The sequence below is a fragment of the Bison bison genome, unplaced genomic scaffold, assembly GCF_000754665.1.
Source record: "Bison bison bison isolate TAMUID 2011002044 unplaced genomic scaffold, Bison_UMD1.0 scf7180017858736, whole genome shotgun sequence".
Taxonomy (NCBI): domain Eukaryota; kingdom Metazoa; phylum Chordata; class Mammalia; order Artiodactyla; family Bovidae; genus Bison; species Bison bison.
In genome coordinates, this window is record NW_011489308.1 from 221979 (window position 1) to 237724 (window position 15746).

The window sequence follows — 15746 nt, forward strand, 5'->3', positions numbered from 1 at the left end:
TAATAAATAAACAGGAATGATAAGTTTCCTTGTCATTGATAAGACCAAGACCACCTTGGTCTTCCCTGGTGGCTCAGATGGCAAGGAATCTGCCTGCAGTGCAGGAGACCTGGGTTGGGAAGATGCCCTGGAGGAGGGCATAGCAACCCACTCCAGTATTCTTGCCTAGAAAATCCCATGGACAGAGGAGCCTGGCGGGTTACAATACAGGGGGCCACAAAGAGTCAGACATGACTGAGCAACTAAGCACACAAGTTTCAACCTTACTGAAATCCAGTTCAGCCTGCCTATCCCAATTCACTTTAACATGTGTGCCAAGTCTCCTGACTTAAAGACTTACATTAGAGGATATCGGGTATACCAGCTTCTTGATCCCTGTCTCCTGTACAATGTCACAAACCTCATTCCATAGTTCATCAGGCACTCTATCTATCAGATCTAGGCCCTTAAATCTATTTGTCACTTCCACTGTATAATCATAAGGGATTTGATTTAGGTCATACCTGAATGGTCTAGTGGTTTTCCCTACTTTCTTCAATATAAGTCTGAATTTGGTAATAAGGAGTTCATGATCTGAGCCACAGTCAGCTCCTGGTCTTGTTTTTGTTGACTGTATAGGGCTTCTCCATCTTTGGCTGCAAAGAATATAATCAATCTGATTTCAGTGTTGACCATCTTGTGATGTCCATGTGTAGAGTCTTCTCTTGTGTTGTTGGAAGAGGGTGTTTGCTATGACCAGTGCATTTTCTTGGCAAAACTCTATTAGTCTTTGCCCTGCTTCATTCCATATTCCAAGGCCAAGTTTGCCTGTTACTCTAGGTGTTTCTTGACTTCCTACTTTTGCATTCCAGTCCCCTATAATGAAAAGGACATCTTTTTTGGGTGTTAGTTCTAAAAGGTCTTATAGGTCTTCATAGACCTGTTCAACTTCAGCTTCTTCAGCGTTACTGGTTGGGGCATAGACTTGGATTGAATGGTTTGCCTTGGAAACGAACAGAGATCATTCTGTCGTTTTTGAGATTGCATCCACGTACTAGACAGGGATCAAGACCATCCCCATGGAAAAGAAATGCAAAAAAGCAAAATGGCTGTCTGGGGAGGCCTTACAAATAGCTGTGAAAAGAAGAGAAGCGAAAAGCAAAGGAGAAGAGGAAAGATATAAGCATCTGAATGCAGAGTTCCAAAGAACAGCAAGAAGAGGTAAGAAAGCCTTCCTCAGTGATCAATGCAAAGAAATAGAGGAAAATAACAGAATGGGAAAGACTAGAGAGCTCTTCAAGAAAATTAGAGATACCAAGGGAACATTTCATGCAAAGATGGGCTCGATAAAGGACAGAAATGGTATGGACCTAACAGAAGCAGAAGATATTAAGAAGAGATGGCAAGAATACACAGAAGAACTGTACAAAAAAGATCTTCATGACCCAGATAATCACAAAGGTGTGATCACTGACATAGAGACATCCTGGAATGTGAAGTCAATTGGGCCTTAGAAAGCATCACTATGAACAAAACTAGTGGAGGTGATGGAATTCCAGTTGAGCTATTCCAAATCCTGAAAGATGATGCTGTGAAAGTGCTGCACTCAATATGCCAGGAAATTTGGAAAACTCAGCAGTGGCCACAGGACTGGAAAGGGTCAGTTTTCATTCCAATCCCAAAGAAAGGCAATGCCAAAGAATGCTCAAACTACCGCACAATTGCACTCATTTCACATGCTAGTAAAGTAATGCTCAAAATTCTCTAAGCCAGGCTTCAGCAATATGTGAACCGTGAACTTCCTGATGTTCAAGCTGATTTTAGAAAAGGCAAAGGAACCAGAGATCAAATTGCCAACATCTGCTGGATCATAGAAAAAGCAAGAGAGTTCCAGAAAAACATCTATTTCTGCTTTCTTGACTATGCCAAAGCCTTTGACTGTATGGATCACAATAAACAGTGGAAAATTCTGAAAGAGATGGGAATACCAGACCACCTGACCTGCCTCTTGAGAAATCTGTATGCAGGTCAGGAAGCAACAGTTAGAACTGGACATGGAACAACAAACTCGTTCCAAATAGGAAAAGGAGTACGTCAAGGCTGTATATTGTCACCCTGCTTATTTAACTTGTATGCAGAGTACATCATGAGAAACACTGGACTGGAAGAAACACAAGCTGGCATCAAGATTGCTGGGAGAAATATCAATAACCTCAGATATGCAGATGACACCACCCTTATGGCAGAAAGTGAAGAGGAACTCAAAAGCCTCTTGATGAAAGTGAAAGTGGAGAGTGAAAAAGTTGGCTTAAAGCTCAACATTTAGAAAACGAAGATCATGGCTTCTGGTCCCATCCCTTCATGGGAAATAGATGGGGAAACAGTGGAAACAGTGTCAGACTTTATTTTTGGGAGGGCTCCAAAATCACTGCAGATGGTGACTGCAGCCATGAAATTAAAAGATGCTTACTCCTTGGAAGGAAAGTTATGACCAACCTAGATAGCATATTCAAAAGCAGAGACATTACTTTGGCAATACTTTGGCAACAACAGTCTGTCTAGTCAAGGCTATGGTTTTTCCAGTAGTCATGTATGGATGTGAGAGTTGGACTGTGAAGAAGGCTGAGCGCCGAAGAATTGATGCTTTTGAACTGTGGTGTTGGAGAAGACTCTTGATAGTCCCTTGGACTGCAAGGAGATCCAACCAGTCCCTTCTGAAGGAGATCAGCCCTGGGATTTCTTTGGAAGGAATGATGCTAAAGCTGAAACTCCAGTACTTTGGCCACCTCATGCGAAGAGTTGACTCATTGGAAAAGACTCTGATGCTGGGAGGGATTGGGGGCAGGAGGAGAAGGGGATGACAGAGGATGAGATGGCTGGATGGCATCACTGACTCGATGCACATGAGTCTCAGCGAACTCCGGGAGTTGGTGATGGACAGGGAGGCCTGGTGTGCTGTGATTCATGGGGTCGCAAAGAGTCGGACATGACTGAGCGACTGAACTGAACTGAATGCAGCTTTTACTCTAAAAGACACATACTTCTCTGTCTTTAATTCTTTCCTTTCATGTATTCTTTTTTTTTTTTTTTAACTAGCGAAGTAGAGAGCAGTTGTCCAACCATGGAGTTGCCCACCAGAATGAATATATATTATCAAGGAAATATACAAAACTCAATGTTCCACCTCATAAAAAAGTCAGAACAATTAAAATAATAATTACCATTTCATACAGATTGAAAATAATAAAAATTATGAGTGTGTCATTTCTCCAACAAAACTTTAAGCCTTTTGAGAGTAACTGGGTATTTCTCTCATTGCTCCTCACAAATGTTATGGGTTCTAGAATGTAAACTCCCCAGTATAGACATTTTTGTCTTTTTTACTTATCGCTGTATCTGTAGTACCTAGAAGGGCCCACCCAGTGCATAGTAAGTAATCAATAAATATTTGTGAAAGAATGAAGAATATTAGTTCTTAACAAACATTTGCTGATTAACTGGATGACTGTAAAGCCTTCAGTAAGTTTTCAGAAACTTCAGACCTAGGTTTTTAAAGTTGTAAGGAGCAAAGTTGGTTGAGCATGGGCTGGGGCAGGCAGAATGAGCGCTTTCCCCTCTCTGACCATAGCTTCCTGACACAGTTCCCACTTCCCAGTTCTTAGTGCTTCAAGTACCCAACCCTTCATAATTCACTCAGGGGCTAAGTTTTAGGGCCCATGGTTAATTTTTCCTAATGAGCACTCTATTGTCATGTACTTTATGATACCCAGAAAGGTCTCTATTGTTATTAACTCAGATCACTCAATTTTGTGTTTCAACAATTATTATAATCTTCTGTTTAACCTTTGGACCTTGAACTTTCTTCATGCCAATTTATAACCGACGGACTAATCTTTCCAGAGTACCACTTTCATAATCCTACTACCCTGCTCAAAGGTCTTCATGACTTCTATACATCACCTACTTAAAAGATTTAAATTTCTTAGCTTTGTACCCATAGCCTTCAGTGACCAGGACCCCATTCCCTTGTCTTCCCTGTGTTATTACCCAGAACTCCCGGACAGAACTCCTCAGTCCATTAGCCCAGGTGTACTTACGTCCTCTTCAAATCACCTTGTTTTTCTATGTCTCTTTATTTATTTGCTTGCTCATGGGTCTTAAGAGTCGCAAGTTCTCTGTTATTCAGGCTAGGGCCCTTTTTTGAACCTCCAAATTATAATTCTGTGAGCCTTCTCTCTTTAAGTTACTTTCAGAATTTCTGAAGAATGCTCTCAAATTCTGGAAAATCATTCTGTTGTTGCTTGCCACTATGGTTGTTTTTTTTCACCCCAGAAAAATCCTCCACCCTCAGCTGATCACAGTTGACTCTTTCAAAGCTGGCTTTCACAGACTGTTACTGTTCTCCAGGGACAATTTTGTCCCCAGCATGTTCCCAGGCTGCATATCTAATCCCACACAGTACAGCTAAATCCAAATTATAGTAGTTTGCAAAATCTTACAAAAGGCTTAGGAAAAGCGAGAGGAAATACTGCATTATTGATACTCCTGGTCCTTACTCGCCCACCCTTCACCCCCCTCACCCCACACCTGCAGTCACACTTCAAAAGCCAGCTTCTCTCCAGCAAGTGGACTCAATCAGGAAACAGATATTGAGTGTCAATTAAGTACCAGGCAGTGTGCTACACATTGGGGATGAACCAGATAGACACAGTTCCTGTTTGCAAGACAGATAGTAAATAAATTACTACAAATAATTGGGAAAATAATTCTAAGTATGCAAAATGCTGCCAAAGAAATACTTGGAGTACGATTTTAAGTCCTCTACATTCTCTAGTGGCCCCGGGGTAGGGGGGCCAAATTAGTAACGGTATAATCTGTAGAAAAGCAATTCTGACCTTAAGGAAGATAGTATTTTACATTATGCAGACAATTTAGCTCCTGGTTTTTTTTATTTCCTCCATGGAGAATGAAAAGAGCCAAAATGCATGAACACTTAAACTATGTTCTTGGTACCATTATATATTAATGGTATGGCCATTATAATTGGGCCAATATAATGCCCCAATATATATTAATTTATATAATTTCCACAATAACCAATGAAGGAGTCCTACTATTTTCCCCATTTCACAGATAAGACAACTAAGGCACAGAAAGATTGTAACTAGCTCAAAGTCACACAGCAGGTAATGGCAGAATTAAGAATCCAGGCAATCCGACTGCCAGCCCAAATTCTTTATTACTGGGCTATTACACCTCTCAATACAGAGAATTTGCATCATCTTTTCTCAACAGTGCATTCCTGTCTTCTGCCTCTGAATGTGCCCCCAGGGCCAGGCTGAGAGTGCCCCGCCACATCACACTTCTCCACCAACTGCACTGTTTCTCGTAGTTGCTGACAGCCCACAAGTTCCTCTGTAGAAACCAGAGGAGACCCTTCCTAGGTCTAGTTCACAGGGATCACTCATCTCTGAATTCGTGTACAATCACTGTGCACAGACACACTCTTACAGGTTATGTTCTCTACTAGGTTTACAGCAAGTGTGTTTCCCCAAAGTAAAGAGCACATGCCTTGTACAGAACTGGTACTCAGAAATATTAAGAGAGGGTCCCTGGGTTGTAGGGGTCTGTATGATATGCAGCAAAGTCAGTGGCAAATGGACATTTTAGTTCTTGATTTTATGTTTTTTTATGATTTTTTTTACAAAAGTCTATGGATATTAAGACCATATCTGGAAAATATTCAATAAACATTTAACATACCAAAGCATTGTGCCAAGTATTAGAAGTAAAACTGACTCTCTTTCCTGAACTATATACCTAAATTGCCAGCTGCCTTCCAGGTACAACCACAGGTTCAAATCCAAGACTATTATCCTGATCCCTGCAACTCAGAAACACATATTCCAAATGGCTCTTCCTCAAGGTTTCAGCACTTCTTGCAGGCTCTCCATCATCATCTTTGGGGTACATGTCAATCGTTAAAAATATCAAAGTTATATATTCATTGTATGATGGTAATGAGGGGCTTCCCTAATAGCTCTAGTTGGTAAAGAATCAGCCTGCAACGCAGGACACCCTGGTTCAATTCCTGGGTCAGGAAGATCTGCTGGAGAAAAGATAGGCTACCCACTCCATTAATCTTGGGTTTCCCTGGTGTCTCAGCTGGTAAAGAATCTGCCTGCAATGTGGGATACCTAGGTTCAATCCCTGAGTTGGGAAGATCCCCTGGAGAAGGGAAAGGGTATCCACTCCTGTAGTCTGGCCTAGAGAATTCCATGGACTTTATATAGTCTATGGGGTCACAAAGAGTTGGGCATGACTGAGAGACTTTTACTTTCAATGAGGGGACAGTACTAGACACCCTGTACTTTAATCATCTGCCAACTTAATAATACCATGAGGGCAACTCTCTTTGTTTATATAGCTCTTGGATTAGTGGTGGGGCAGCTCCAATTTTATTACATAATAAAAGAGTTTTCAATTATGCTCAGAACATTTTTATTTATTGAGAATTTAAGTGGGACAAATGAAACACAGGAATTGTTATGCTTTTCACAGTTCCAGAAACAAATCTTCATGCGATGAAGAAACATAATTAAATGAAACTTAAATTTTAAAAGCTAACGATTCACTTTAATGATTCATGGTTAGACATGTTTAGTTTTCTCCCACAATTTCAATCCAGAATTAATTGGCTTCTAAAATAAAATACATGGAATACTGAAGACTCACTTGAAACTTAATGCAACAAATATGAACAAGATTTTTAGTTCTTTGTGACTTTCTGTAAAAATTCCATAACTGTATTGGTGTAGATTACAATAGAGATAAAATCTGGTTCCTGTGTTGGTATTCTACAAAAATTTAAAGAAAGGCATCTTGGTATTTGTTTTCTTCTGCTCTGCACAGGTTCTTTACATTTTACTTGAATTAACTTGCAGGGTAAATGTTTATCTGTAAATCAGTGTTAAAATAAAAAATTGGTAAAGCAAAAACAGTAAGTATAGATAACCTGAAAAAATATTAAGACACTTCCCCCATGCCATAACAGTGGTATAAAACATGAACATGACGCTTGATAGGATCCACAATAAAGTAAGAAAATGTCTGTTCATGACTCTTTGTTGAAGGGTAGCACACACCAACAGAATCCTGAAAAAGATAAACTTTTTAAATATACAGCTACATTTAAATAATAATCAATACATTTAGCTATTATGTATTTTCTATTAAAATATCATGAAGCACATATCAAATCTTTAACAATAAGTTGGACAGCACAGTCTACTATGCCAACAACACATATATACTATGCACACATGCATACTTGACCTTAAGGAATTTATAATCCAGAGGAAACTCTATCTTTTAAAAAAGTGCTATAGAAAAAATAGTTTTTGTATTTTTCTTCTATCTTTGCTTTTGTTAGAACATAGTCTGTACATACTATTTGGGCTGGGACTATGTTTCTTTTGTTTAACCCTGGACCCTAGCCCAGCACAGTAGCTGATACACAGTAGGAATTTTAAAAATAATTATTCAGTGATTGAATAGTTACAAACTGCTTCATATGTATAATAATATTTTGTGCAATGCTAAAATTCAAGTATCAGATTCTGTGATACAAAAACATTTATGTCATTCTTACTTATTTGTCCTATAAATTATGGTTTGACAAGTTTAAGGAACTGTGTTCTACCTCATCTGAGCTACAGATTTAGCTCTAAAAGAAGTAACTATTATTAGGCATGGATAACAGAAAAGCTGGGGGGAAAAGTTCATCCCGTTCTCCAAATACAGCATAGCTCATCAACTTTTAAGAGAAAACTATTAAGTTTATGTTAACTATGTTCTCTGCATACATGTATGAAGTAAAAAAATAAAAGTGTTAAGTTGTTCAGTCACGTCCAGCTCTTTGGAAGACCCCGTGGACTGTAGCCCACCAAGCTCCTCTGCCCATGGAATTCTCCTGGCAAGAATACTGGAGTAGGTAGCCATTCCCTTCTCTAAGAGATCTTCCCACTCCAGGGACTGAACCTGGGTCTCCTGCACTGCAGGCTTATTCTTTACTGCCTTAGCCACCAAGGAAGTGTATACACGGATATGTTCTATTAACCATGTCTCTCCTAGTTGCTAACTCCAGTTACAAGAATCCTTTTAATAACAAGTAATTAAATTGATTGGCTGCAAATTTCCCCCTCAACACTTACATATGCTGTAACTTTAAAAATAGAAGAGGTAATTTGTATTTTCTTGGTTTGAGGATTCTTCCGAACACTAAAATAGGGGGGAAAAGGGAACATTTTAAAATTCAGCAAACACTAGCATAATATATTTAAGATACTGATCTCTTTTAGTACTTGGGTGTCCTCGTTCACATATAACATGGAAATATAAAATATCTAATTAAGTAGTTTGAAAAGGACAGCATCTGTGGTTTCAGCAAGGTTGACTGAATTGAAATTGCAGAAAATGGAATTTTTCAGTTAGAGGGTTTGAGGTCAGTTTGAGACTCAGATGATAAAAGCAGTCTCAGGCCAGAGAGAATTACTGACAAACAAGAATAGGTTAAAGTTAGACTTAATGGTAAACAGCTTAAAGGGGTAGATAAAAGCATACTAAAGACTTAAATAGCCTGAACATAAATTCCAGTTCTGTCACCAATTTGTTATTCTACTTTAAGCAAGATTAACCTTTCTGAACATTAGTTTCCTCATATGTGAACTCATGATATGGTTCCTTTTAGGATTATATGAGAATTAGGTGGAATAATATCTATGAAAACTATTTGTTAAATCATGTATTGCTAAATTAAAACCACTTTCTCTCCTAGCTCTTTCACTTATTCTCCCCACAAAAGATAATCTTTAGTAACACATAGTGCGGAAGCAAACTGAGGATTGGGGAAATAAATGACTTAAAATATATATAAATAAATACACATTAAATTTATAATGCTTTACAATCTGCAAAAAACCTTTTTATACTTTACTTCACATAAAGATCACACAACTCAGTGAGGTAGGCATCATTCTGCCCATTTAATAGACAATAGAACTAGAGAAGTTAAATGATATATTTAAGACATTCCAACTAAAAGTGGCATTTCTGGAAATAGAATGTAGGTGATAAGGAGTCCAGTTTTCTTTCTCTACATTTCACCTGTTTATCTATACTTACGCTATAAATTCATATGCATCAAAGGTATTGTTCATGTGTTATGTGTGTAGTTTAAATTTAAAGGAAGGGAACCCTCTTCACTTTGTCAGGTGAGATTACTGCTTTCCCTTCACTATGTATGTAAAAAAAATGGGGGCAAAGAGAGACGAGCAGGAAGAAGGGGGACTCTGGGGGAGGGTATGCACGTACATGTGTGTTTGAGCTTGGGTACCTGTTGGAGGTGGCCCACACGGACCATTTCAGGGTTTAGGGTTCAAGATTCTTAGGGAGTTTTCATCTCAAAAACATTTCACTAAGATTTAAACCCAGGAATCATGCAATTATATTGATTTCTATCTATTTCTGTAACATGAGTTGAGGTCATCTTCTTTCATTTCTTTTTTTTTTTTTCTTCTTTTTTCTTTTTTTTTTCCTTTCATTTCTAATGCCTAAGATACACTGCTTGACAGTTGGAGACTACATTTAAAACTTCTTGCTTATCATAGGGAAGACTATAATCACTACATATAAAACATTTATATATACCTATATGACCACCCAGATTAAAATACAGAACCTATCTATAGTTATATCTAATTTTAAATCTTGATCTGGAGGTGGTTATTTGGGTATAAACATATATAAAAATTCACTGAGCTTATGTGTACTACGATTTGTTGAGATTACTGTATGCAAATTACTCCTTAGTTTAGAAAAGTCTAAAAAAAAAAGAACCCTTGTAAATGTTTGTGCTTATCAGATGAACTCGGAGGAAAATTTAGTATTTGATACTACCTATATAATCACTTAACACCTACAAACACGTACCATAGATGTCTTACTTTTATAAAGAAACTGCATTGGTACATTATTAGAAGTTGGTTCTTAATAGATATAAATATTATTCCACTTTACTACCTCTGATCCTGTATTACGGTTACTTTAAAATATCTCTAAGACAATTTGTCTAATTTTTTATAAATCAAGCAAACTACAGTATTATCTGTCTTATATCTCATAAGAAAAAAAGAAAAGGAAATGTAAAGTGATATTCATTTGTGCCCTGGGGTGTTCTACTAACAATTGCATTGTATCAGATTTTTAGCACTCACTAAGTCACTCTCCAAAAACTGGTTCCAAATCGGGAAAGGAGTACATCAAGGTTGTATATTGTCACTCTGCTTATTTAATTATATACTGAGTATATCATGAGAAACGCTGGGCTGGATGAATCACAAGCTGGGATCAAGATTGCTGGGGGAAATATCAATAACCTCAGATATGTAGATGACACCACCCTTATGGCAGAAAGTGAAGAAGAACTAAAGAGCCTCTTGATAAAAGTGAAAGAGGAGAGTGAAAAAGTTGGCTTAAAGCTCAATGGTGTGATTACTCATCTAGAGCCAGACATCCTGGAATGTGAAGTCAAGTGGGCGTTAGAAAGCATCACTACAAACAAAGCTAGTGGAGGTGATGGAATTCCAGTTGACCTATTTCAAATCCTGAAAGATGATGTTGTGAAAGCACTGCACTCAATATGCCAGCAAATTTGGAAAACTCAGCAGTGGCCACAGGACTGGAAAAGGTCAGTTTTCATTCCAATGCCAAAGAATGCTCAAACTACCACACACGCTAATAAAGTAATGCTCAAAATTCTCCAAGCCAGCCTTCAGCAATACGTGAACCGTGAACTGCCAGATGTTCAAGCTGGATTTAGAAAAGGCAGAGGAACCAGAGATCAAATTGCCAACATCCGCTGGATCATGGAAAAAGCAAGAGAGTTCCAGAAAAACATCTACTTCTGCTTTCTTGACTATGCCAAAGCCTTTGACTGTGTGGATCACAATAAACTGTGGAAAATTCTGAAAGAGATGGGAATACCAGACCACCTGACCTGCCTCTTGAGAAATTTGTATGCAGGTCAGGAAGCAACAGTTAGAACTGGACATGGAACAACAGACTGGTTCCAAATAGGAAAAGGAGTACATCAAGGCTGTATATTGTCACCCTATTTATTTAACTTATATGCAGAGTACATCATGAGAAACGCTGGACTGGAAGAAACACAAGCTGGAATCAAGATTGCCGGGAGAAATATCAATAACCTCAGATATGCAGATGACACCACCCTTATGGCAGAAAGTGAAGAGGAACTCAAAAGCCTCTTGATGAAAGTGAAAGAGAGTGAAAAAGTTGGCTTAAAGCTCAACATTCAGAAAACTAAGATCATGGCATCTGGTCCCATCACTTAATGGCAAATAGATGGGGAAACAGTGGAAAGTGTCAGACTTTATTTTTTTGGAGCTCCAAAATCACTGCAGATGGTGACTGCAGCCATGAAATTAAAAGATGCTTACTCCTTGGAAGGAAAGTTATGACCAACCTAGACAGCATATTAAAAAGCAGAGACATTACTTTGCCAACAAAGGTCTGTCTAGTCAAGGCTATGGTTTTTCCAGTGGTCATGTATGGGTGTGAGAGTTGGACTATAAAGAAAGCTGAGCACAGAATTGATGCTTTTGAAGTGTGGTGCTGGAGAAGACTCTTGAGAGTCCCTTGGACTGCAAGGAGATCCAACCAGTCCATCCTAAAGGAGATCAGCCCTGGGTGTTCATTGGAAGGACTGATGTTGAAGCTGAAACTCTTAAAACTCTGGTGACCTGATGCGAAGAACTGACTCATTTGTACAGACCCTGATGCTGGGAAAGATTGAAGGTGGGAGGAGAAGGGGACAACAGAGGATGAGATGGTTGGATGGCATCACCAACTGGATGGACATGGGTTTGGGTACACTCCAGGAGTTGGTGAGTGACAGGGAAGGCTGGTGTGCTGCAGTCCACGGGGTTGCAAACAGTCAGATCTGACTGAGCAACTGGACTGAACTGAAGTCACTCTCCAGGTACCATGGTTTTTAAGGATATTGGAACATAATTTCCACATAGTTCTTTTAAAAAATATGATTAGGGAATTCCCTCATGATCCAGTGGTTAAAAATTGGTGCTTTCACTGCTAGGGCTCCTTGTTGGATCCTTGGCTAGGGAACTAAGCTCCTGCAACCCTCATAGCACAGCCAAAAAAAAAAAAAAAATTGGATGTTAACAGTATGATTATATTAATGGTTTAGAAATAAAATAATATGACTGATTTCTTATCAATATCATTTGTGCTAATTTCTAAGGATTTGTCCCATATTGATTCTAAATGTCATGGTGTACAGACCATTCTAGCTAACTCTGCTCATTTTAAGAAACAATAATCCTATTGCTTAATAAGCATCAGAAGGCCATAATCTAAGCTGCTGCTGCTGCTGCTAAGTCGCTTCAGTCGTGTCCGACTCTATGAGACCCCATAGACGGCAGCCCACCAGGCTCCCCCATCCCTGGGATTCTCCAGGCAAGAACACTGGAGTAGGTTGCCATTTCCTTCTCCAATGCATGAAAGTGAAAAGTGAAAGTGAAGTCAGTCAGTCGTGTCTGACTCTTAGCGACCCCATGGAGTGCAGCCCCCCAGGCTCCTCTGTCCATGGGATTTTCCAGGAAAGAGTATTGCGTGGAGTGCCATTGCCTTCTCTTAAACCAGTTCAAATCATAAATCTGCGGGAGATATATAGTTTGGGGAACCTCTCCAAAAAATCTGACAAGAGTGTGTTTAATGTCTAAAATAGTAAAGACAGAGGCACTGTTAGTGCGTATAGAATTATTTCTAAGACATTTTCGAAATGTAATGAAACAATTGATCATTTAGTCTGATAAAATGATTCTAAAGTATTGCCTATGTGATTTAAAGAAGCCATAATCCTTGAAAATAAGGCATTTCCTAAAACATTTAAGATGTCTATTATAGGATTTATATTAATAATTATGGATGAGGGATAAAATACCTTAAGAATGTTTTTATCCTTTTGTTTGAGCTGCTGCTGCTGCTGCAGTCGCTTCAGTCGTGTCCGACTCTGTGCGACCCCATGGACTGCAGCCTACCAGGCTCCTCCATCCATGGGATTTTCCAGGCAAGAGTACTGGAGTGGGTTGCCATGAGCTAGAGACCTCTAAAATCAGGCTCTGTAATGTGCCCCCAATATCTACTGATACAAACATATGGGATCAACTTCTTTGCTAGAATTACATAGTAACAATGTTTACCTGCAAGGGCAGGTTAGATACTGTAAGGTAGCCACTGCATGTATAATTAGAAAGAGAGCAGATATTTTTCTAAAGCAGGTAAAAACACCCAAATTTCAAGTAAAGGAACAGAAAAAAATATTCTTGGTTAAACTTGTACAAATGACACGACTAGATATGTGGCTCAGAATTCTGAGAAATTACTGACGATACTTCAAGTCCCACCTGTGCTTTCTCTCTTCTATATCCCTTGATAACGGCTATGTTGAACCACACTATATCTTTATCTTAACCAAGATGTTTATTCTCATCATAATTTTCTACTGAAGTTGCGTTGAGAAGACGTCTTTTCCTCATTCACCAAAGAAACTCATAAGCATGCTTAAACTTGGATCATTGAGAGAAATATTTAATAGTTCTCAAAGAAAAGTAATGCTCTAACTGGCTAGTATTCTCAGTCACCCTAGAACAACAGACTTGGGGTGCATCGCCCCTGAATTGGGAACAGACTGCCCTCCTCTTTGCTGGCCCTTGTGGACTCCATTCCATCAAGAAATTCTTGACCACTTGTACCCACACTGACAATGTCTTCTTTTGAAATTCTGAGGTTTTTATTACAGTATAAAGAGCTATAAACATTTGCCTATACATAACTGAACATTGGATTATATAAAAAATACTTATAAAATATTTTAAGCAATTACTTTATTATTATTTCCTATGTTAACTTGTAATTTCCTTGAGGTCAGAGACCACCTGATGATGCCTCTTGCACTCCTGAGTGCCTCCTGATGACTCCTCAGTGCCTGCCAGGGTTCCGTGCCCAATATTAACACTTGCTGGTGGCCTAATCAAGTGAGTCCATGGATACAGTTCCTATTCTTTGTATACGATGTCATGAATTTTGGCTACTCATTTTATGAGTGACCATAACTCTGAGTCATACATTTCTTAGCACCCTCAAACACAGAAGAGAATCACAAGAATTCAGGCAAGAGAATGTGGGAAAAAACTGTAGTTTCTGTGATGTTTAGGTTCTGAAGTTGTTTCAAGTATCTCTAACAGAACCTCTTCCTCCACGGCACATGGCAGTGAGGAATTCCACAGGTTCCTGTGGCTGGTGAGGGACAGCACACTGTGGCGTGTGTGTGTCTGGGGTATGCTGAGGAGTATCTAGTGGGAGTGCTAGAAGTCGTCTAAATTTTCATGGACTGCGAACGATAAGAATATGTTTGATGTAGGTATGTGCATCTTGCTTCTGAAACTGTTTCTGTAATTTCTCTTCTAATAATCTTTATGAATTGACACAATAACTGTTTCATAAAAATCAGAAACAGATTATAGAAATATTTTTGTTTTTAAAACTGTATCAGAAATAAACTCAGGAGAGTAACTGAAGCATGCAGTTTGTTGTTCAGCTGTATGACACGTGTAATGGTATGAGAATCAAGGTGTTGAGGATAGTCAAGTAGTAAGAGTCTAATAGGAAGCTAGTTCTACTGTTTGCCTATTAAAGTAAAAATCTGTAAACAAACTCTGGGAACCTTTGCTTTTACTTTTTCCTATCCTGTTTGCCTATTAACATGATCCAATATCTTCATCATTGAAAAACCCAACCATAGAATGTTCACTCAAATTAAAATAAATCAAAGTTCTTATCCTCACGTGATCTTCAAAAAGAAAAAAAAGCCCTAGTCCAATACCAAAAACAAAACTAGGATTGATTTTGAAAAGATAAACACCTTGGTGAAATTCTTCCCCCTTCCTTAGAACAAAGGTAATTTTTTTACTATTATTTATTAGTAATAGTCAAGCAAATTCAAACATCCTGAGGGATCTCATGTCTCCTTGAGATTTAAAAGGAGGCCTGGGGGGAAAAGGGAGACCTGGAAGACAGCAGTTGCCAGTAAGGGATAGAGTGAGTGACAGGCCTGGCTGAGGAAAGGTCAAGAGGCAGAAGACAGAACTGAGGACCAAAACAGGGTCAGGGAGATGAAATGTTCTAGTTTGGAAGTGAAGAAGGAGGCTCTGAGGAAAGAGCCAGAGAAGTGCTATTTTTGTTCACCTTGGTTATTAATAGATCCACAAATGGAGGCTGGGTAATCTCACCAGAGTTAAACAATTTCCTCTGCTCTTCAGAGATTTACATATTGTAACACAGCAACATTACCTCACTAGATCCTTATAGATAAGCTTTGTTGTTTCCAGATATGGATTAATTACATCTTCATATTGACAAAGGGCTCCACCAAGGCAAAGATGTTTGAAAAGACAAAACAGGAACTCTTCTCTCTCTGGTTGGCTGAATACTTCATATTTTTCTGAGTCTTCCACTAGCAAAACCTATATAAGATGATAAAATTCATCTTAATGTAACATAATTCGAGGTTCTAATTTTTATGCTTTCAAAAGTTTCAATTTATATGTTTAAAAGTGATTTTAGAACTATTTTAAGAACCAATCCCGAGGCCATGGAGAAGAAGATCT

General features: G+C 38.7%; 1 protein-coding gene across 1 annotated transcript in view; it reads right to left on the reverse strand.

The window, feature by feature from the left end:
- Positions 1-6463: 6463 nt before the first annotated feature.
- LOC104980166 (chromosome unknown open reading frame, human C11orf70) overlaps positions 6464-15746 on the reverse strand; it is a 70072-nt gene continuing 60789 nt past the window's right edge. The window contains exons 7-9 of the mRNA XM_010828809.1: positions 15430-15602; positions 8193-8259; positions 6464-7134 (exon numbers count right to left, since the gene is read on the reverse strand). Of these exons, the coding sequence (XP_010827111.1) occupies positions 7006-7134; positions 8193-8259; positions 15430-15602 (369 nt within the window). The 3' untranslated portion in view covers positions 6464-7005. The remainder of the gene's footprint in view (positions 7135-8192; positions 8260-15429; positions 15603-15746) is intronic.